Source organism: Diabrotica virgifera, chromosome 7 (assembly GCF_917563875.1).
Source record: "Diabrotica virgifera virgifera chromosome 7, PGI_DIABVI_V3a".
Classification (NCBI taxonomy): domain Eukaryota; kingdom Metazoa; phylum Arthropoda; class Insecta; order Coleoptera; family Chrysomelidae; genus Diabrotica; species Diabrotica virgifera.
Genome location: NC_065449.1, coordinates 23,729,182 through 23,754,720, shown reverse-complemented (window position 1 = coordinate 23,754,720; position 25,539 = coordinate 23,729,182). Strand labels below are relative to the sequence as shown.

Genomic DNA, 25,539 nt, shown 5'->3' with positions numbered 1-25,539 from the left:
ATTTTGGGGCACATACTTACGCCGTATTCAACAGTTGGTTCGTAAATTACTTTCTCTCTTTATTCTCAATTTTCGTCTGGTTAGTTTTCAGATTATTCCAGCAGAAATGTTACGACCAATGGGATGTGGTGGCGTTCATAAATATTTAAACTTTAATCTACAAGTTATTTAACTTTATTGATACAGCAAAGGGAATGGCAATAAAACCGGTGGTATATTTCGGTAAATGTCCCCAAAATCTGACGAAATCGAATAAAAAGAAACGGAAAAAAGGAAAAATATTTCTAAAAAAACGCTATGAAAATGCTGATTATGGATATAACTTCTGGATATATAATTGAAAATAACGAATTGACAAGAATGGAAGAATAACTCGTAATTTTTACTTGACGTTACTGCCCACTATTATACGATCTTTAGGGAGGCTTTGGATGACAGACGAGTAAGACTTGGCGGAGTAGTAATCAACAACATCAGATATGCTGGTGCTGACAATACCGCCGATTTTGCAGAAAATTTACAAGATCTCCAGATATTAGTAAATTCTAATCCGTGAAGAAAGTTATTGCAGACTCTGTTTATACGAAGTTGAAGTAAGGTTGACTGGGGATTGTAAAATAAATCACTTCGCACTTGTTAATGTTTTTGAATTTAAACGTATATTGAGTATAACTAGATATGTAACAGTATTAAAAAATAAAGGGGCTATATGGGTGTTGCTTCTCTGAATGTTTTGACTCGAATGGGGTTCTGGAATCTGCCTTTGGTGAACTACTATTCTGTCTAAATCCCGAGCCGAGGATTAGCGGCGTGTAATTTGGGTTGCCTATATAAACTTGAATCAACGAAATGGGCCTTGAGTGTTATTTAAAACGCTGAAAAGACCGTTTAGTGATAATAAAAAGGGTGGGTTGTGATTGCGCGCAGCGGTCAAATACCTCCTGCCCTGCGGTTCTCTCACTCTAATACCCGTAAGTTAGGTTTGGACCGAAGGGTTAGGTCTTCCTCCTTTCAGACAAAAACCGATATTTACTGCGGTTGCATGATATTTAATATTAAAATAGTATTGGATGTGGTAGAATGTAGACTCTTTGTATAATTATCAATTGAACAGTGAAGCTGTTAGATCAATTTTCCGATTCAATCATTTCTACTGTTCACAGTTCTGTGTTTGTGTTTGCTTTTGAGTAGGTATTTCATTTTCTTGACAACGAAAATGTTCGGTGTGGAAATAATTAATAAGTGCTTGGAATGCGGAAACGTGTATAAACGTAAACATGATTTAAAAAGACATGTAAAAAGTTCGCATCCCGACAAATTGGATGCAATTGCCCCTTTAAAAGTGCTTAAAGGCAACGTCTTTAAATTTAGACATAAGCCAAGTTTAAACTTTCATGCCAAAAAAATGCACACAAATGTCATTGATTTGTACAGTTGTAATTTTTTGAATAATAAACATTCGCGATTCAAGTTTATATAGGCAACACAAATTACACGCCGCTAATCCTCGGCTCGGGATCTAGACTCGAGTAGAACTACTACGCTACTACCTCCCTGCTTGAGAGCGGGAGCGGAGGTAGTAAAAAGTTAACCATATATGTATTAATATTAGCCGCATTGGCGTAGTGGTTCGTATTGTCAGATATGAATATAAATGCACGTAATTATAAATGTGCGTAAACAGACTCCTTAAATCAACATTTCAAAGACAAATAAATTGCAGTTGAAAAGATACACACAATATAGACACAACCAAACCTATATGGAATCAACTGATATTTTTTATTATTTTAAGCGAGTTGAAGCTTAATTTAATTTTCTTTCGTTGCACCTCTTCGTAGCCTATCTACAGGTTATCCAACTTATATACTTATATACCAGGTTACTTTGGTTAGAACCAAATCAACATACCAGCGAGGTATTAAAGTTGGTTGGATGAAAATTAAAGGATTTTTTACCAATCATAATTCCTCCCCAGAACATGACCCTTCCTCTTTTATATTTCGTCCTATTAGATGTAAAACTCACTAAGTGCACTTTTTTGATATTTTGACATTTTCATCGATTTGAACTCAATACGGTACTGCCCAGCCCTGAAAAAGTCACCCGAGGCTCTAACTCTTCTAATTTACTGAGATAATTTATGGTACAATTCACTAAGTGCATTATTTTGAATTTCGGTTTCAGGGTAAAATTCATTAAAACTTATTATTGCACTTAGTGAATCTTTCCTTACAATCTAGAATGCATGCTTTTGAATTTTGGTTTCAGGGTAAAACTCATTAAAACTTATTATTGAACTTTGTGAATTTTTCCTTACAATCTCGAGTGTCAGATCGGTACTTAGTGATCTTTCAAAAAATAAATAATAACTAGTAACTATAAAAATGGATGTTGATATTTCAACAATAATTAACGTCTGTTTTTGATACCTAGAGGGAACTGTTTTGTAGAAACTCATTTAATCGTTTATTAACATTTTATTCATTATCATTTATTACCATTACCAGATTTTCAGCTTTAGTTCCGTTAGAGGTTAGATAATCTGTTTTAGGTTTAACATTTTGTAATATAATGCATTTTTTGTTACTTGTTTCTTTAATTTTAAATCATAACTTTAGTCATGATAGTTTATGGAGACAAATTCATTAACTTCTCAATATCCGATAATTGTGTTCATGGAAAAACTCATTAAGTACAAAAATTGATCTAATATTGATTATATAATAGTTCCTGTGACGAAACATGGCTTAAAATATTTGTTTTTATTTATTCTTAAAGTTGCCTTAAAATAATTCCAATATTCAAGTCAGGTGAATTTAAAAAACAATTTGTACCTTTAAATCGTGTTTCTCCACTTTCTAAAAAGTGTTGTTAGTGAGTTTTACCTCTAATAGGACGATTTGTGAACAAATCTGGTAGTTTTCATTCTTTCTTGTCTTCATCGCCCTCTAAGTACACGAATTTGTTAATCATCTGATTTTACATCCTACTTTCGTTTGAAAATAGCACACTTTCCAATTTCCAATGTTCCAGTATTTTTGTTGAAGACACCAATTTACGTGATCAGTCTTATACTGCCTGGTTAACTCGGGATCCCGTAACTTTCTCTTGCTATATGGCAACTCTTCTTCTTATCGTTTCAACGAAAATACTTACACCTATTGCTTCCGAAAGCTGCCGGTTTCAAATCCATAGGTAGTGATTCCATATAAGTCTGGTTAAGTATAGATCAACGTCTGCTTGATGTTCTTAAAATGATGAATTCAGAACATCTGCTCATAAACATCATAAAGAGGAGAAAACTGAATACGTCAGCTATATAATTAGAGGACCTAAATACTATATACTACGACTTATAATACAAGGAAAAGTGGAAGGAAAGATATGGATTGGTCGAAAAGAACTTTCATGGTTTCCAAACTAAAAGAAATAGGCTCCAAATTAAATTGCATTGGGATAGACACTCTTCAAAAGATTTAATGATATATTTAAAGAAAATTTTAATATAAACTTAATTAAAGTTAGTTATTATACTCTTCAAAAACCTTTCTGATGCAGACACGAACTTACATAAAAAACAACTTAATTATATTTGTCGACAGTTGTTTAACTTAAGCTAATAACAAATTTTTGAGCTTGCTATTAATAAACTTTTTTTTGGACGCGGGATCCAGGTCTATTAAATTAATTTGTGTATAATAAACATGATTAGTCAATATTCTTGCTTACTTGTCCCTGTCACACTCATTTTTCGTATTTGGAGCTGAAACAATTGACTAGCAGCGATAGTTAAAGTTTTTTTGTTACCCATTTCCCAATTGATAGCTAAGGGTAAAATAGAGGGGAAACGAGGTATAGGAAGAAAAAGATTGTTCTCAATGCTTAATATGAGAAACTTTACAGGATAGGGCTTTAAAGAACTTATGCGCACAACTGACAAGAGATATTACATCTTCATGATAAGACCATGTACATTGTTTTATGGTAAAACCAGTGTGAAACGCAAGATTTTTCTCTAAAAAACGAATATATTAACTAAATTAAAAGATTTCTTTTTATTTTAATTTTAAAAGCTGTCACAACTAATTCGATAATCAGGTGGCAATTAAATAAAATGGTTCGTTTGTTGCATTTAAAAACGTTTTATATAGGTATACCTAATTCGCTATCATTATCCAAATCCTATTTTCCAGATATCTGCCTTCACACGCGGAGCTTGAACTCAAAGTGTTCACACTCTTCTCTGTTGCAAATTCACCGCAGCTTAATTTAGAAATAAAGGATATATACGAGAATTTACACCAAAATAAGCTTATTTGCAGTTTTTTATTAAATCCTGATGAAAAATTTAGTAGATTAATTAAACTAGTAAAGGATTTTTAATTCTTCAATATTTTGCATAAAAAATATTAGATTATTTAACTAAAAATAAAGTAGCTCTAATATTGATAAACAGTTTTAGAGAAAGATATACGATCTGGCCCAAATTGTCTGGTCCTAACTCATTAACCAATAATTGAAAGGCAAATTCAAGGAACTGCAGTGGAATAAATACTGAATTAATATCCATGGACCTTTAATCACCTAAAATACGAAGACCATAATATTACTTTTAACAAGGGACAAATAATCACTAGAGAGAATAATAGTTCAATTACTTGACCAAAAAGTTAGAAAAGTTGGGTTAAATATAACTAACTGGACAACAGAAAAATTTGGAAAACTATGTACAAACTTCAGCAAATATGGAATTATTATTTAGAACTATGCATTTGATAATGTTATTAGAGAAATGTACAGGACTATAAATTTAAAAAGAAAGTGTATTTGCAGAAGAAACCAATAAGAACAGGTACAAAATACTTATAGAAAAAAAAAATCGAAAACAAAACACGTATAGAAAGAAACGAACTTAAAACAAATACACTATTGAAGATGAAAACTATGTGGAATTGAGCTATAAAACTCTAAACCAAAACAGACAAAAACTACGTAAGAAGCAATAGAAAATAAAATAAGAGACACAAATATGAAGCTCAACTCAAAAATCATTGGTTTGAGGAATTGACAAGATTAGAGATATACTAATGGATCAAGACCCAAAAATAGAGGAGCCAAGAAAAGACATGTCAAAAATTGGATGTACCAAGCTACCAAGAAGGGCACAAGGGAGATCTGAATGGAAGGATATAGACAGACAGGCAAAGACCCATCCAGGGTCATGATGCCAAAGGAGAAGAAGAAGACTACCCGATAGATTAGATATCATTTTATGTTACATGTGAAGTAATTCATGTTTATATTATATCCTGCAATTTGTACACATATACAATATGTAATAGTTTAAAATAAAACTTTGAGTTAGTAGAAAATTTTAAAAAAGTTTTTATTTTTATGTTTCCACTTTAAATTATACAATGCTGAGCATACAATTAGGGTGACCCCATAATATGAAAGTACTTAGACATTTTTATTTTTTCTGACGTTTTTTGTTGAAACATAGTTTATTGAAAGTAATAAAAATGAACAATTTTATGTACTTTAGACCGATTTTTTCACCACTATGTCGCGAAGCTCTCTAGAATTTCGGAGGACCAATACATGTCTTTGTAGACATTTCCTTACCTCATTCCAAATAATATTTTAATGAGATAAATAATATTGCAATGAGATTTAAATCTGGACTGCCAACAGGCCAAACGTGATTTAAATATCGTCAAGATATGCAGTAACCGCCCGAGCAGTGTGTCAGGTGTCTATGCACATTAGGGTTGGCCGAAAAATTTTTTTTCTGTAAAATAACAACACCTGAGCTCAAAAAAGTTTCGTTGTACTAAAACACAAATTTTAAGCCCAAAATGAGTAGCTAAAAATATTTTTCTCCACTGCCACAAGGGCTCTATATATTTTTGTAATATAAAAAGTCATTGTGGCAGTGGAAAAAAATGAAAGAAATTAATTTTTTCAAACGCAGATATTTATATCTTTTTATTACCTAATTTTTTAAACATCAGGATTATTTATTTTGTCTCAAAAAAAGTTGAAATAAAATCTGTATTTTTAGTCGGTAATAAAGGGTGTTTTTTTTAGAGGTATAGAACTTTAAAGTAGAATAAAACAAAGATTATTTTTTATATTAACATGAAATTGAGTTTATTTGAAAGATAATTTTTTGACATTATATTTTAAATATGACTTCTGGCATATGACCACCACGGCTGGCTCTGACGTAGTCTAATCTGGAGGTCCAATTTTCGACGACTTTTTCCAACATTTGTGGCCGTATATCGGCAATAACGCGGCGAATGTTGTCCTCCAATTCGTCAATCGTTTCAGGCTTATTGGCATAGACTAGCGACTTCACATAACCCCACAGAAAATAGTCTAACGGTGTTAAATCGCACGACCTTGGAGGCCAATTCACGGGTCCTAAACGCGAAATTATGCGGTCACCAAACGTTTCCCTCAATAAATCCATTGTGGCACGAGCTGTGTGACATGTTGCGCCATCTTGCTGAAACCACAGCTCCTGCACATTATGGTTGTTCAATTCAGGAATAAAAAAGTCAGTAATCATGGCTCTATAGCGGTCACCATTGACTGTAACGTTCTGGCCAGCATTGTTTTTGAAGAAATACGGACCAATGATTCCACCAGCCCATAAAGCACACCAAACAGTCAATTTTTCTGGATGTAGTGGTTTCTCAACATACACTTGAGGATTATCTTCACTCCAAATACGGCAGTTTTGTTTGTTGACGTAGCCATTTAACCAAAAGTGAGCTTCGTCGCTAAACAAAATTCGCTTATGAAAGTCGGGATCAACGGCAATTTCGTTTTGGGCCCATTCACCGAATGTACGCCTTGCTAGGTGATCGTGTGGCTTCAATTCCTGCACGAGTTGCATTTTGTAAGCACACAAACCAAGTTCTTTCCGCCAAATCTTCCATAAAGTGGATGTACACATATCCAGCTGTTGTGCTCGATGGCGGATAGACTCATTCGGATCTTCCTCTATACTACGCTCAACAGCAGCAACAACATCTTCTGTACGCACTGTACGACGTCTCTGTGAATGCGTATTATCCTTTAGAGTGAACGTGGTGCGAAAACGTTCCACAGTTGATCGAATTAATTGCTCTGATGGGCGATTATGTATACCATAAAATAGACGTAGTGCGCGATACGTATTTCGAACAGAACTATGATTTTCAAAATAAATTTGCACAATTTGAAAGCGTTGCTCAGGCGTCAGTTTATTCATATTGAAATGTCAAACCAAACTAAATAATAATCACTTGACAGCTGTCAAAATGGCCGCCAGTTAAAAATGTGTTGCCAACTTCTATTTCTATACCTCTAAAAAAAACACCCTTTACAATCATGACAGGTTGATGTATACCTTGTAGAGTAACGTATATGTACTTTATTTCAGTATTTCGTCACTAAAATTTAGTGATTATTTAATAATAAATAGACAAAAATTAATTTAGAAACCTACTTCAAAAAATGTGTCGAAATGCCCAAATAAAGTAGGTATACGTTAGCATAAAGAAAGAAGAGCAAGAGAAAAGAAAAGAACGATTTTATTACATTATTTCTTCTTGGTCTCTTCTTGATGGACGGAAAGACAACACTTTAGTATTTCAGGAAATGGCAAGTAAAACTGTGGGAAAGAGCATATCACAATGTTAGAAGAACCTGGTTGGTTCTAAGTATCTGGGTCACATTTGTCCTACGTCTGGCACTGTTATAAATATAGTACCTAAATGGAGTCTTGCGAGTTTTTAAAAAATGTAATTTAGACCTCAATAGCTTAGAGGTCGTCGGCTGTAATGGCATTTTTTGGAAGGCATTGGTATGTCTGTCAGCTGCACTGGTCTCTTGGAAAACGACTGCAAGTTTGTAAAACTTTTTCTTTAGCTTCTCACTACCAAAATTAAAGGATTTAGGCTACAAAAGTATTCATAGAAATGGGAGTCCAGAAAATATTATTTTGGCTGTGTTATTTGACGACCGTAAACACATAAGACTGCTGGCATTCCAAAGAAATGTTGAAGAGTAGACAGATAAATTGCAACATTCATCGACGTTTCGTAGTACCAGAATTATTTTTTGACGATAAGGAGCACCTATACTTTGAGGTTATCGACTGCCAGAAAGTTTTAAGGACATAGGGAAGGAAGGGAAATTGTTAAAATCCCGAAACCAGTCTTTTGGCGTTTCTGTTTCAAGGAACCGACTGAAATTAAGGGAAGTTATGCCAAAATATGAATCAAAGAAAGACTTTTTTGAAATGATCTGTTTGTTACTTAAAAGAGATAACATTCTGTTTTTTATAGTTATAGACTATGTTATTATAGTTTAGTTAGACTGTTCTGTATTTTTGTTTACTTTTTATGTATTCAAAACAAAGTGGACTTTAGCCCATATACTATACAGTAAAAAATATAGGTTTATTTGAAAAATTCTTATTTTTTATATAGCTTTGGGGAAGTGGAAAAAATGAACTAACCAAAATACTCTGTCAGTTATCTTATTAAACAATTTTTTGGCTAAGTCGACCATAGTGAATTTAAAAAAAATCTAATTGGACATAAATATTACATGGGTAGATTTTTTCGAAAAAATCTCATTTTTCTATAGCTCTGTGGCAGTGGAAAAAAATTAAATTAATAATGAAACAAAACACTGTGAAGTAAGTTATCTTATCATACATCTTTTCAGAAGTCAGGAAACTTAATTAAAAACACAAAATAAAAACACATTACTCAACGGCCCACCCTAATGCACATGTTGTCTCATTCTCCGTAAAGAACTAACTTCGTACGAGCATCAAAAGGTGTGCCTCTGCGTGCCAAAACTGATCATCCAACAAATCGAAGATCTGCGATTCATAACTGATCCCTCATCCGAGTCTGGGAGACAGAATCGAGATTTACCGGAAAACAAAACACGGCTTCAATGCGATATTGTGCAAGCCAAGTAGTTTCGTGCAAAAGTCAATCTGGCACTCCGATGTTTACGGAGAGGTAGAGGACTTCTGATTGCCTTCTTCTTCAGGTTCCTTTCCCTATCGGAGGTTGGAAATCACTATCGATATTTTAATTTTATTGGCCGCACTTCTGAATAATTCTAATGAGCTGCAACCGAACCACTCTCTCAAATTTCTTAGCCAGGTATTTTGCGTCATCCTGGGTTTCTCTTCCCTTGTATCTTCCCTTGCATAATTAAACTAAGTAATACGTACTTCTCGCCCCTCATTATATGACCCAGATATTGAATCTTTCTAATTTTAACAGTTTTTATGACTTCACATTCTTTCTTAATTCTTTGTAACACCTCTATATTAGTTACTTTTTCAGTCCACGATATTCTGTGGATTCTTCTGTAGCACCACATCTCAAAAGGAGTTTAATGTTTTGATTTCAGACTGTTTTATTGTCCACGCTTCCATGCCGTACAGTAAAGTAGAAAAAACGTAACAACGTAGCATTCTTGTCCGGATCTCTAGATTAAGGTTACGGTTGCAAAGTAAGTTCTTCAATTTTATGAACGTGTTTCTTGCCATTTCTATTCTAGATCTGATTTCTTTTGTTTGATCTCCATCTTCGGTTAGCCACGTTCCTAAATATTTATATGTTGTTACTCTTTCGATCGTTGTATTATTGATGATCAGGTTATTTATATTTTGTGATTTTTTGAGAATATCATTGATTTCGTTTTCTTGAGATTCATTTGCAGTCCGTACCTTTCACATGCATTGTATACATGTTGTATTATGTACTGTAAATCTTCCATGTTACTTGTAAATATGACCGTATCGTCTGCATATCTAATATCATTAATGCTATTTCCGTTGGCCAAAGTACCTTCCACAATATCCAATAAAGCTTCTTGAAATATCACTTCACTGTAGACGTTGAATAAGAGTGGTGAAAGTATGCCCTTGTCGACCTCCTCTAAGTATACTTACTTCCTCTGTCAGTTCTCCTTCGACTCTTACTCTTGCTTTCTGATTTTGATAGATTCGATATAATTTGTAGATCTCTACTCTCTATGTTCTTGGTCTTAAGAATACTTAAATGCTTTTCATGTTGAACTCTGTCAAAAGCTTTTTTAAAATCTATGAAGCAAGCATATATGTCCTGATTCATATCCAGACATCATTGTGTCAGAACATTGACTCCGAATAATGCTTCTTTAGTTCCTAGACCCTTTCTAAAACCCATCTGTGAATCACTTACTTCTTGTTCTAATTTCACGTGGATTCTGTTATGTATGATTTTAAGGAAGGTTTTCAATGTGTGGCTCATTAATGCAATTGTCCGATAGTCATTGCAATCTTTAGCATTTGTGATTTTTGGAATCGTTACTAAATCGAACTAAATCCTACAGGCCAATAAGTCTTACATAATTTCTGTTGAAGACAGAAAAAATTCTTGATGGGCATATTACGGAGAGGTCATTGGGGATCATCCTCCCAATGACAACCAGCATGCATATCAGGAAGGAAAACGAACAGAAATAGCACTGGACGAAGTATTTCAGAAAATCAGTCACCCCATTAACAATGGAGATATGTATTGCATTAACCGCCTTTCTAGATACCTATAGAATTTGTTAGCGTATTTAAAAATGCACTACCAAATTCTCTTTATGATGCAGCATCATCAAGAGGGATATCCGCTACCATATGCATCTGGATCAAATCAATGCCTTAAAACAGGCTGATTCTAACCGACCTGCAAATAGAGGAGATCTTAGCCAAACCAATTAAGGAGTGCCAACAGGGGGAGTGCTTTCTCCTCTCCTATAATCACTCTTGGTAGGTGACTTAATTTTGCTCTTGATTTGACGTACAGGGGGTAGAAGTGCAGGCCTATGCGAATGATCTAGTAATTATGGTAAGAAGAAAGTGACCACTCTAGGCAAACACTTTGAAATTAACAGTCGAGACCATTTAAACAAATACATGCTGACAGTGGTTTGAAGTCATTTAGGTTGATGAGAGATCTGGAGAAGGTCAGCTAGAAAATCAAGGCTTGAAAGAATACAAAATGACCAAATCAGACATATCATGGGAGCAGGGTCAACTATTATAGGTGAAATTCAAAGGAGACTGTAACGTTACAAACGTCACATCTTTGATATTTTATTTTTAAATGATTATTTTAATAATTGATGGATTCGATTGTTACTTGATGGAAGTTCATTTTATCTAACAATAAAACACTGACAACGTTTGTTTTCTATACTTCCACACAATTTATTACAACTATGTGACTACAGCTGTTTCGGCAGAGTGCCTTTCTCAAGTGATTTAGATTACTAGAGAGTAAGGATATACGGGGTACGTTCAGTATGTTCAGTTGATGATTTAGATGTTAGATGAAAAGAGAGATAGGAAATAGAGGATAATAAAAGAGGGCACCAACGAGCTTTAACGAAGAAAACGGGTAAAACAAATAGAAGAAAATTATTAATGAAATATTAAAGAAAATAAAGTAAAATAATTACCTAACAATAAAACACTGAAAACGTTTGTTTTCTATACTTCCACAAAATTTATTACAACTATGTGACTACAGCTGTTTCGGCAGAGTGCCTTTCTCAAGTGATTTAGATTACTATGGGTTTGCCTTTTTAAAGTATTTAACTGATGAGGTTGAGGAGTGGGGAGCTGTTTGTCTCGAGTTGGTCATTCAGAATTATATTTGTATTTATCAATTTATTAATTTCCATAGATTCTAATAGCGATACCTTAAGGCCTTTATTATGAATATGCAGAATTTGAAACTGTTCATTAAAAGAATGATTATGATCTAGAAACAAACAGCTTCTCACTCCTCAACCTCTTCAGTTAAAGACTTTAAAAAGGCAAACCCATAGTAATCTAAATCACTTGAGAAAGGCACTCTGCCGAAACAGCTGTAGTCACATAGTTGTAATAAATTTTGTGGAAGTATAGAAAACAAACGTTTTCAGTGTTTTATTGTTAGATACTTATTTTACTTTATTTTCTTTAATATTTCATTAATAATTTTCTTCTATTTGTTTTACCCGTTTTCTTCGTTAAAAACTCGTTGGCGCCCTCTTTTATTATCCTCTATTTCCTATATCCTTACTCTCTAGATATCTGTCTTTTAATACGGAACATGGTTGTCCACCTACTCATACTTTGTGCTGTCATGTCCATGAGAGTTTCAATTTGTAATGGAGGGGAAAAATTAATTTATTTAAAGAGATGAGCCCATCACATCTTCATTTTATTTCCAGACCTTCATATTCTCTCTTGGGGTAAGAAAATTCATTATTTTTTTTTCTAGTTATCACGGTTCAACATATAACAGTTTTTCTAATATTTTTTATATCTAACCTACTATATTCTAAAAGCATGTGTTCTGATATTTTAGCTTTAAATATATCTTTTTAACTTACATATTATATGCATGGTTAATCAAATTATTTGACTAGTCCCGTCAGTATTTATTTTTTTTTATTCCTTTGCCAATTACTACTTTTTACGATTATTTGGCAAAGACTCGTTTTTGGTCTTTCTTCTTGATGTTTGATATGTGTTTTTATCTTATAGTTTTTTTTTTTAATAAATCAACCTTTCTCCCTTTGGGAGTCGCAAGCCGTCAACATCACCGGTGATGCTACTTATTATAAGGCGAATAAGACATGACATCTAGACTGCAACGACTACCATCTCCAGCTGCAGGGGCCTAGGGCCGAGCATCTGCCCAGGTCTACAAGAAATCTACAGCAGTACCATTCGACATCAAGAAGTTACCAGCGAACCAGATACCAAAAGTCATAAGTATAATCCAGAATTGTTAGTTTTTGGCAAGAAATGGAATATATTTATTAAAGCATTTAATAAGTTATATTTTTATTATATCTTTATTGAACAATAAACATGATTGGTTAAAATACTGTATTGTTTGCTTCCATTCTAAATTTTCAGAGTTCATATCTAAGATTGAGACAAGACGAACACACACCCTGAGAGACTAAGCTAGGCTAGGGTGAACGATAGCTATCTTAGTTGGTTGAAATAATATTTTCGAATGGTATTCTTAATAATACCATTCGAATGGTATATACCATTATAATGGTATATCTTAGTCTATTGTAGTTCTTCGTTTCACTGGCGCCCAACGTGGGGCTGTAGTTTTTCGTTTCAAGACAACTGATCTGGTATGATCATTTAGAAAGAATGGACGGTGCCAAGCAGCCAAAACAAATTTTAGAATCGATGTCAAGGAAAGGAAGAGTGAAAGGCCGAAACAATCCTCGCTAGGCGGCATTCAGAAGTGAATGTCAGAAAGAAGCCTTTACCCTGGCTAATGGAACGACCAACGAAGTTGGAAACTAGTAAACAAAAACCAATTTTTTTCCAAACAATTATTTAGTATACTATATTACATTCAATGAAAAACAATTAAAAATGTCCACAATAACTTCAAATTTCGAGGTAACCCAGTTGTATGTCCAGTAACAGTGTAAATATTATTAAATAAATACTTTTTTAAAATATTATTAAACCACCATCTATTTAAATAATGTTAATAAGCACTATAGAGAAATTTAGGAACGTATTTGCTCTTACCCTTGCCGCAATGGACGTCGTAGGTTTCTCCAACATATCCCACAACCACTTCTGATATTGCGAACATTTATCCTCACCGAATTCCTCCTCGTCCCGTTGCCTCAAGGATTCCGCTTCCTTTCTCATTTCCTCGTGGACGTGCTCTTTTCTGAAACAACAAAGCGCCATATTAGCTCGGCGGTTTAAAAGTTAATTAATATTTTTTGCGCGGTTTGAACAAGTTTATATTGCAGTTATTGGAAACTATTGGAATCAAAAAAGATTATTTTTCAATAAATATAGTTGAAAATTTAATGTTTTTTTTAGTTACGCTAAATTTAACAAACTGGATACATGGATACATCTCCAGAAAAAATATTGTTGCCGGTATTAAGGATATCACTTCATTCTGATATGAGAGAAGTTTATTCTCTTCTACTAAAACGTCTTATCTACACCGTTCGCCGTTCATACTGCAGCCAATGGGTTTATAGTCCAGGGTAATAAGGTTTTTTCCATGACACTTCAACAGCCAGGGTACTGAAGAGTTTTTTCGACAGCTATAAGAACAAATTTTAACTATTTCCTGCATAGGATCTGGCGGCTAATTTTATTTATAAACAATTTAGTGTCAAAAAACGGTATTTTTTTCTTTTTTTCTAATTAATGGAAAACAGTAAGACTCATGGTTTTCTTAGTACAAACATCTTCAAGAGAATGAAAAAGCTTTAAAATGGCATATTACAAAGTTTAATACACTCATTTATTGTTAACATAATGGGGAAAAACGATATAAATTAAAAAAAAACAATAATTTCCCAATAATTATTGTAAAAATAAGTGTACAACTATGAAATCTTTGTCAAATGAGGGTTCTTTGGTGCTTAATATATGACAAAATATTCAAAGTGATTCATTCAATTGTTTAAATTTTATTCAAGTTGTTTATCCCAGAGAGCTTTTTTTGCAATATCATAAGTCAGAAAAAAAATAATGATAGAACCATTCTACAGGCGTCAAATGAAAGAGCATGAGTTAAACTTTCAAATTGGTTTAAAAAAAGTGAAAAAAAAATGCATTTATTAGTAATAATCAATTATGCAAAAGTATGTTCAATTTTTTCTTATGAACTTTTTATTTTTTAAATAATAAATTATATACACTGACCGGCACAAAATTCCGCCACCCAAATTATTTGATTAAGTTTGACAATTTATAACTTTATTATTTATGCTCCGATTTTCAATATTCTTGCACCAGTTTGTAGATATATGTATTGCTATTGTTTGGTATTATTCCAATAATAAAAAAATTTTTGCTTGCATGACATTATACAGGGGTGAATGGGAGCGTTGTATTTTCTCCTAACTTTAAAACATTTTGTGGAAAAATGGAATAGCTGATTTTATTTAGTAGTCCTGTCATATTATTCCTAGGGCATCACTAAAATTTTGATTTTTGAATGATCCAAATATCTCTTTTCTTGTCAGAGCTGTACCATTTTTTGTAAATAAAAACACTGATTGACTCATAAAATAGAGGTTCGATTGATAAGATTAGAACGACCCGCACGCAGCCCAGATCTCAATCCGATTGAGCATTTATGGGATGAATTAAAAAAAGCTATTCGCAGTCATCCTAGGCCTCCAGAAAATTTGGTACAGTTATGGCCCTGGTAGAGGAATATCGGGCTATTCCCCAGGCAAGGATAACACATCACTATTCGATGCTAAACAGATTGAGAGCAGTCGCGTCGGTGCTGCAAGAGGTGGACATGCAAGAGGTTGAATTGTTTTCTTTTGTTGTTAATTTTGTTAATTTTAGTGCGTTTGATTTTTTTAATTAAATAAACCTTCAAAGCAGTGTTTTTATTTACAGCTCTTACAAGAAAAGAGATACGTATTCGGATAATTCAAAAAACAAAACTTTAGAGATACCTCCAGAATAATACAGAATGAGTATGAAACAAAATCAGCCCTCCAATTTTTCCACAGAATTTTTTGAAGGTAAAGGTAAAAGAAAAAACAACGCTTCCATTCACCCCCGTATGTGCCATTTTGTATTTGCCATCTAAGCCAAAAAATTATGTTACCGGAATAATAACAAATAACATCAACACAATGTAGCTACAAACTGATGCAAGAATCTTGAAAATCGGAGTAGAAATAATAAATAATAATAATAGATTGTCAAACTTAATCAAACATTTTGGGTGGCGGAATGTTGTGCCGATGAGTGTATATTTATTAAAATTTTTTGCCAGGAATAGACAATAATTTTTTTTATGTTTATTAATTGTTTAAATAAAAAAAAATATTTTAATCTAAAACGCTTAAATTCTCTTGTTCTTACAATGTAAAAACTTGAAACTTTTACGGATTGAATAGCTAATGATATGAAGAATACACAATTTCACTTTTTACGTTAATTGTTTATGTTATGCTTCATTAATAAACAATAAAGTTTCAAATTTTTTGCCGATTCCGACTAATTTTCATGTTTGTACATCATATGTTTTATGCATATTTTAATAAACATGACGATATATTTTAATGTTTGAAAAGTGTAAGACTAAAAAGTAAAAAATAAAAAAATATGAAAAAAAAATTTAAGAAACGCTTTTCTTTAGTTACGAGGGACTAAAATTAAAAATATAATAAAATAATCAACTAAAATGCAAAAAATAAAAAAAAATTGAAAAAATCTAACACATTCGTTAAAGAAAAGCGTGGGGCGAAAACCGTTTATTCGATGAACACGCGCCACGCTTTTCTTTGACGGATGTGTTAGATTTTTTCATTTTTTTTATGTTTTGCTTTTTAGTTGATTTTTTTTATAATATTTTTAATTTTAGTCACTCGTAACTAAAGAAAAGCGTTTCGTAAAAATTTTTTTTTTTCATATTTTTTATTCACTTTTTTAAACGAATTTGAAAGTTTAGTTCATGCTCTTTCATTTGACATCTGTAGAATGGTTTATACATTATTTTTTTCTGACTTATTGCAAAAAAGCTCTCTGGGATAAACAATTTGAATAAAATTTAAACAATTAAATGAATCGCTTTGAAATTTTTGTCACATATTAAGCACCGAAGAAGCCTCATTTGACACAAATTTCAAAGCTGTACACTTATTTTTACAATAGTTATTGCGAATTTTTTTTTTATTTTGAATTTTTTCGCAATTATATTAACAATAAATAAGTGTATTAAACTTTGTAATACGCCATTTTAAAGATTTTTCCATTCTCTCGAAGATATCTGTACTAAGAAAATCATGTGTTATTGTATTCTACTGTTTTTTATTAATTTGAAAAAAAAAGGAACAAAAGGCCGATTTTTGACACTAAATTACAGATCCTACGTAGGAAATAGTTACAATTTGTTCTTATAGGTATTACCTGTCGAAAAAACCCTTCAGTACACTGGCTGTCGAAGTGTCACGAACAGGGTATATTTTTGTCTTATTACCCTGGCCTATTATTATACATATCTTATTAACTGCTTTACAACTCCTTGGACTTTGGCAGTTTGCTGCATACAAGCTCTTTACTGACATCCAACGCACCAATTATTTGAAACTGATAGAGTGCAGGCTGTTATTAAGTTGGATCGTTATCATAGCTAAGTTCTGTCTAATATGCCCTGCTAAAAGTTCGAGTGCAGCACCTTGATTGAGTTCAATAAAACTTTTGGGTAATATATGAGTCACTAGTTAATGACTTGTTCATAACAACAATTAAAGTATACAAAAGAACACAATCAATTAAAATAAATAGAGGCATAAGACAGGCTGACACAATATCACCGAAACTTTTCAATCAGGCTCTGGAAGATATTTTTAAAAGATTAGAATGGGAAAAAAGGTATAAAAATTTGTAGACAACGCTTGAACTACCTATGGTAGTATGAAGATACGCTGATGAGATCGTATTGACAACCGATAAAAAAGAAGAATTGTTTGAAATGATGAAAGAACTGGACATAGAAGCCGGAAAGATAGGAAAGACCAAAACCATAACAAATACAGATGAGGGCATCAGAATGAGGATCGGTCAAGATGAAATAGAACAAGTTCACGATTATGTATATCTGGGTCAAATTATAAAACTTAACAAGGAAAACCAAACAGCAGAGATCAAAAGACGAGATAGACTGGCATGGGCGGCATTTGGAAAACTAAGCTACATCCTTAAAAACAAAGGATATCCACAACATCTTAAGACCAAGGTATACAATCAATGCGTACTCCCTGTTCTTACTTACGGTTCTCAAACGTGGATGTTAACAAAAGCAAACATGGACATGATCATAAAAACGCAAAGAGCAATGTAAAGGCAAATGTTGCACATAAGACTAATGGATAAAAAAAATGAGTGGATAAGAGAGAAAACCAAAGTTAAGGATGTTAGACAAGAAGTTGCAAAATTGAAATGGAGATTTGCCGGACACACTATAAGACAAAAAAAAGACCGATGGAACAAAATTCTTATAAATTGGAGACCATGGGAATATAAACGAAGCAGAGGAAGGCCACAAATGAGATGGGCATATGATGTCAAGAAGCACGTGGGCCAGAGCCGGATTTAAGGCAGTGGGGGCCCCTGGGCAGAATTGGTGTGGGGGCCCTACCTCCTACCATTAAAAAATATTGATCTACTTTTATAAATATATTTTTAAATAATAAAAAGTACAAGAGCTGTAACTTTTTACAGTAAAATATTAAGAATAATAGTAAGATGTATGGTTAAAGTCCGGGAAGTTTTCGAGGTATTTTAATTAAAAATTTCTTGATTATGTGGGACATATCTAGTTGCATTAAGACACCGTGGACAATGCCCATTATAGAGAGATGACTCAAACACCCTTGGCCCATCATAGACCGAAGTCAATTTTTAGTTAATTTAAATTTTGAGAATGATCTTTATCCACTGCAGTTAGTTAACATCAGAACTAAATATAAACAAAGTGTCACCTCAACATTTTTAAAAGCATCATTCATATTCTTTTATTTTAGCAGTTCGTACATTTGAAGTTTTTTGCTTATATTTGATGAGCTGATTTCCTCTTTAAATGCATTGAAGAATCATACAAACTGTACCAGATGGACACATAAGTTTTCATCTACATAAATGATTGCTATAAATGTTGGCAAGCTTTAGTGTGTGAGCTTCAATTTCATTGAGAGTTAAATTTTCCAATTTTCCAAAATTATGTAAAAATCCAAAATTGGAATGAATGGATTCATATGTAGACAGCCTCTGAGTTAAAGAGGTAATGAAGTGATCTATTATAGCGATGAAATTTTGAGTTCTAAACTTCTCTGATGTTCTCATATTTTTTGAAATTGTCACGTCTTGACTGTATAATTTATTTAAGTGATCTAAGTGCTGCCACTCCTGAATTAAGGTCAATATTTGGATCTTAAAGAATACGACTTGTGCTGTTTCTCTTCCCTAATATCCTCTCTGTTTCCAGTAAACACATTCGATTATAAGTACAAACCATTTGCAATGCTACGAGTTTTACATTATTCGTCTTCCGGAATTTTGGATAATGCTCCTTTAATCTGATTATAACCTTTAACTAGTTCTTTTGCGGCATCACCTGCATAACCATCAAGTAGTATTTGCTCTTAGGAACAATAATATTTTTGCCACGGTCTGCGTTGCTATCGCTTAAAGACGCAGCTTTTAAACATTCTGTTAACAAGTTGTATATATATGTAGAGGAAGTGAAAAATACATATAGTTAGTTCTTCTAAGAAATTAAAGAATGCTGTGCTATGCTAATACATGATAACACTCAGTTGCAGCTTTTGAAACCAAATTTAGAGAGTGGGCGACACAAGGAGTCCACAACTCCAAGATATTAAGGTACGTATCCAAACGTGGCTGCTACGTGCTCGGTGTAGCAGCTCCACATATTGGATACGTTGGTGCTCGCCCCACGTCGCTCACCCTCTTTGGTTCAACCGATTTGCGGGTTATATGCAAAGTATTTTGAGTATTTTCCAATAATTGTTTATTGTTTCGGCCTGTTTTGCTATTTCAGTATCAATACGCCCAATTCTTTCGTGTGCTTTAGACATTTCGTGATCCATAAGCCTACTATCTGCATGTTTCCAATCACAAAATCCTCTGTGGCTAAAATGTGTACGAACACTAGATAAGAATTTACAAACGAAGCAATACACTCATCCGGTGGAAGGTGAAAAACATGAATAATATTAGAATTATATTATCACTCCTACGCTACTTCATTTTATACTTGACATACATTGTCGATGTCGAGTTCCTGGATCTCCTGCCAATATCTGTTTAAATGAACCTCTTATGTTTGAGGCTTTGTGGGGGCCCCCAAAATGTGGGGGCCCGGGCAGCTGCCCAGCCTGCCCCCCCTTAAATCCGGCCCTGACGTGGGCTCTAGGTGGATATATGTAGCGACAGACAGAGAAGAATGGAAAAAGATTGGGGAGGCCTATATGCAAAGATGGACTGAAGAAGGCTAATTAGATAGATATATAGTTAATGACTTAAAACGCGCATTAGCATGTGAACGGCCTTAAGTAGAATGTATGTAGTTGTAACCGCGCGTTAAGCGCTTGTTATGAGAAGGGGGCCTTTATCTCTCTGTAAAAAGTCGTTAACAAGGGAAACAATTCATCGTTGTTATCGTTTTTTACGTTAGAATCGGACTCCAGTTCATTAGGGACTCCATACACCTGATCTGGATTGGCTGCAGACTTTTACAAATTAGGTGCTTTCTTAGACTCAACAAAAAGCAAAAATATTACGGTACTGATCTCGTATTTCCTGTATGTGATGTCTCCCAACCGTTAATTTGTGATACTTCCTCAGACCATATGTATTTTAGGGGATGGGTACGTATTTTTGGCTGCAATGCTATTCAAATGGGGATTCGTTTTTTTTTCGAATCCTGAGAAAAGTAATAAGTATTTTTGAAAAATTTAAACGCAGATTGAAAGATTACGCTATTAGCGAGGGCTGAAAGTCCCTTAGAACTTCCATAATGTTTATTTTAATAAGTTACAGGGGTGAAAAACTAAGAGAAATTTTAGTGTGATTTTTAATTTCAAATATCTGATTCAAAATAAACTTTTTATTTAGTCTAAGGGACTTTCGGCCCTCGGTAATAATTTAGTCTTTCATTATGCGTTTACATTTTTCAAAAATATTTATTGGTTTTTTCAGGATTCGAAAAAAATGAACACAATGTCCGTGGTATTATTTTCCAAATCTATCTTTGTCTTACAATGCACTCAGTCGAATTTAATATTGTCAGCATATTGTCAGTCAGACAGTGACAATCAGTGACAATTTTAAATATTTTACATGGCATCGGGAATATTTTGAGTTGTTGATTAAATACTATTGGTATATTATAGTGTATTTGATAAATAATTGATTTAAGACGTGAACTTAATAAAAAGTTATTTATTGTGTATTATTTGTGGAAGATCCAAGCAGATAATACATCAGGATAATATATTCTGTGATCCAAGTATTTTGTTGTTCAAAAGATGTTCAAAATTGTAAGCGTTTAATAGTAACAATATATTATTAAAAAATCACTTTAACTATTTTCCTCTTTTCTCGATTGATTATTAGTTTTTGTTGTACAGTAGATACATTATTACAATCACTGAATACATAGTTAGTGAAAAAATTATCATTAGTAATTGCACAAGAGCTCTAAAATTATCGAATTTTTCCCGAGTGACACTTTGGCAGTTTTAATTTCACGACCCGAAGGGGAGTGAAATTATGTCAAAGTATGAGTGCAAGTGCGAGTATGAGATCGAGTGCAATTTGTTGCGATTATTTCATGAATAAAATTGTTCAAAACCAAAATTTTATTGTAATTTATTAATGTAAGTACAATTTAGTACAATTAAGCACACAGATGTTATACATATTTGACGGTTGAAAGTCATTGCTTTTATAATTTTAATTAATAAAAACCTACGATTATTCACCATCATAATTCGCAAAAATACACAAAAACAATAAAGCTGGTATTGCAACCTCGAATCCCGACGTAAATATGGGAAGTAAATTAACCACGTGCGATGAGACCGGTAATAATGTCCAACACAACGGTGTCGCATCAGTGCAAACAAGTTAATAAAAATATTCGATTCATATTTCACGGGTTATTAGCACCCACACAATTTTGACGTATTGGAGCGTAAGTAATAACAAATGTAATCGATTTCAGTATTTTTTTAGAACCATTTATCATTTATTTAGAAAAAAGTAGTATCGGAAGTTGAGAATGCCATCAAAAATTTTAAAAACTGAGACCGGCCAGTAGAAAATTCCCTATTATCCATTTCAAGCATCCATCACCCAGCCCCAAAAGACCACTGCTGAAATAGGCCTTTTTCTCATAAACGAGCGGCACACCCCCAAAAAAACGCTTATATCTCTAGATACTGACCACGGAGAGTTGAATGGCAAATTTTAGTCATACTGTATGTTTTTTATGGTGCTGAAAACGTAAATGAGGTTTATTTGGAATTTTATGTGGGGGAACATTGTCAAAATCGCAATTTTACCCTAAGAATAAAAAAAATAAAACCACGTTTTTTTGCGTTTACCTCGCTACAACTTTGTTCTATTTTTATATTCTTTTCTGAAATTTTTACAGAGTAAAGTTCTAACATTTCTGAAGACAACTACTGTACCTGTTTCAGGCTTTCAGTCTTATTATGATAAAGCTTATGAATTTTTTAAAGTAAAAGGTGCAGATTTGTACATTGCAAAGTTTAATCGCAAAATGTGAGTGACGAAATTTGAAAGTTAACTTTCTAATCACATTTATGTTAAAATATGGAGTACAAAGAAGTTTTCCGGAAAGTTTAAGAACAAAATGTCTTATAGAAAAAAGTGCAACTTTTATTATCGATGCAGAAATCCCCAAAATAACGCTTATTTTTCGAGATACTGACCCTGAATGGTAAATGGCTAATTTTGGTCTTACATTATATTTTTGACGGTGTTGAAAACGAAAATAAAATTTATTTTAAATTTTAGGTGGAAAAATATTGTCAAAATCGAAATTTTACCCTAACACTAAAAAAAATTAAATCACGTTTTTTGCGTTTAGCTCGCTACAACTCTGTTTCATTTTAATATTTTTTTCTCAACATTGTGCAGTATATGCTGCTCACTTTTCTAAAGAAAGTGGTACCGGTTTCAAGCTTTTAGTCTTATTGTAATAAAGAATATGCATTTTAATCGCAAATATTGACTGACAAAATTTTAAATTTAAATTTTTATTACATTCTTGTCAAAACATAGAGTACAAAGAAGTTTTCTGGAAAGTTTTAGATTAAAATGTTTTATAAAAAATAAATGGTACAACTTTTAACATCGACGTTATAAATCCCCAAAATGTATACCCCTTTTTTTTCACCCCTGTGACTCATGACAATAATCATTATAGTCTGGGCTGATTATATGGGAGAATAGGCCATTTTTGGGAAAAGTTATTTACCAGCAATTTTATTGCTGGAATCGAATCTTATGATGGTATATATTAATAATATAGGTATGCAAAGTCCGCAGATAGTGTGCTACTTTTTTTATAAACAAAATGGCGCCCGAAAATCGTGTTTTTTTCAATTTTTGCTCTAGAACTCCAAAGATTTTAATTTTACACCAAAAACACCCAAATAAAAATTCACCACAATTAAATTCTGCATAGAGACGTGTTTTTCCCGATTCACTTCGACGAAAACTTTCCCCGGAAAAAGCGGGTTTTCCAACAAAATCTTTAATTTTCAACTAAAATTTTAGATAAGTAATTGTTAATCAATAATTAAATAACTTGGTAATGTAAAATCCCTTTTTGCATAGACTATAATTCCAGAATCCGATGGAAATTGAATAAACCGTTGAGCAACAATTGAATTGTTAATTAAAAATTTACGGTCACTATAATAACGACAATAATAATGGTGCATAAGAATAACTATGATTTTTTCATAAAAAGGCACTATACCTATCTAATGTACTTTACAGAATTGAAATTGGACTATTCAAGCGCCCTCAGGAATATTTTAAAATTATAATTCCTGAGATACAACTGGTCAAAGTTGAACAGAATTTACGACAAAGATATAAACAATAGGATGCATTTTTTTCACGTATACCGATTTTGAACTTTGAGGGTTACATTTTCTCCAACCTAATTTTTGATTGGAATTTTGCTATTTTTGGCAATTTTCACACGTATTATCGATAGTTTTTATTATAATAATATATGTTATAAGTATTTTAAAGATATGAAAATTGGTGTGAAGAAAGAGGACAAAAATAAAAAGGTGATGGTTTGAAAATTATGATCCTATTGTTTATATCTTTGCCGTAAATTCCGGTCAACTTTGACCGGTTGTATCGCAGGAACCACTCGTAATAATTAAACGGTTTTTCTTTTAAAAGAAGTGTCCGGCCGCTCATTTTGGAATACCGTTTTCAAAATTTAATTTAGTTTAATATTTCCGGAGATATTCTATTTGTTTATAAGCCAAAAAAATGTTTATAATTTTAAAATATTCCTGAGGCTGCTTAAATATTCCAATTTTAATTCTATAAGGTACAGTAGATAGGTAGAGCGTATTTTTATGAAAAAATTCTAGTTATTCTTATGCACCATAATTATTGTCGTTATTATAGCGACCGTAAATTTTTAATTAACAATTCAATTTTTACTAAACTGTTTATTCAATTTCCATCGGCTTCTGGAGTTATAATCTATACGAAAAGGGCTTTTACACTACCAAGTTATTTAATTATTGATTATCAATTACTTATCTAAAATTTTAGTTGAAAATTAAAGATTTTGTTGGAAAAACCCGCTTTTTCCGGGGAAAGTTTTCGTCGAAATGAATCGTGAAAAACACGTCTCTATGTAGAATTTAATTGCGGTGAATTTTTATTTGAGTGTTTTTGGTGTAAAGTTAAAATCTTTGGAGTTATAGAGCAAAAATTGAAAAAACACGATTATCGGGCGCCATTTTGTTTATAAAAAAAGTAGCACACCATCTGCGGACTTTGCATACCTATATTATTAATACATACAATAATAAGATTCGATTTCAGCAATAAAATTGCTGGTAAATAACTTTTCCTTGTATTTTGCTAATTAGCCCAGAGTATTATAAAAGTTATCAGGGACTTAAGACCCTCCATAATACTTTACTATTTTATTCTGCGTTTAAATTCGAAACATTGATGCTATAATATACTATGATTATTTTAAAAATCGACCTGTCCGAGCGTTTTGCTTATGTGCTAAAAATAAATAGTATTAATGTAATGTAATATGCTAAAAAGTTAGTAACGGGGGGGAGGGGTAATACTTATTTCAGTGCACTGTATAATAGATTGGTAGTAGCATTGATCTCTTCTGTTGGAATATTGGCGTTGTGAAGGTAAATATTGAAAAGTAGTTTAATTTTTTTAAGTAATATATCTCCTCCAATTTTTAGTGCTTATAAAACTATTCCATCTTCTCCTGTGGTTCGTTTATTAAACGCTTTTCTTTACTTCAATAGTTTGCATCAAATCTTAAGAGGTTACTTTGACAGACTTTTCGTCAATGCAAATGAATGAAAATTTGCAGACAGATGCATCCGCGGAAACAATACACGAATAGTCAATAAAAAAAATTGTGGTTATTAATTCTTTAAATAAAAAAAAACGATTTTAATAGAAAATGCTTAAATTCTCTTGTTTTTTACAATGTAGAAACTTAAAACTATTACGGATTGTAGCTAATGATATGAACTATACATAATTTCACTTTTTACGTTAATTGTTTACGTTATGCTTCATAAATAAATAATAAAGTTTCAAAATTTGAACGCTCATATACCTCGTCCAATTTACTTACCGTTGCACGTCATCTGCGC

The 25,539-nt window shown here is 32.7% G+C and overlaps 1 protein-coding gene across 2 annotated transcripts in view; it reads right to left on the bottom strand.

The window, feature by feature from the left end:
* Positions 1-25,539, bottom strand: part of LOC114324789 (potassium voltage-gated channel protein Shab) — a 535,540-nt gene that overhangs the window by 152,702 nt on the left and 357,299 nt on the right. For both annotated transcript variants that reach the window (XM_028272636.2, XM_028272637.2), the window contains exon 5: positions 13,622-13,769. In XM_028272636.2, the coding sequence (XP_028128437.1) occupies positions 13,622-13,769 (148 nt within the window). The remainder of the gene's footprint in view (positions 1-13,621; positions 13,770-25,539) is intronic.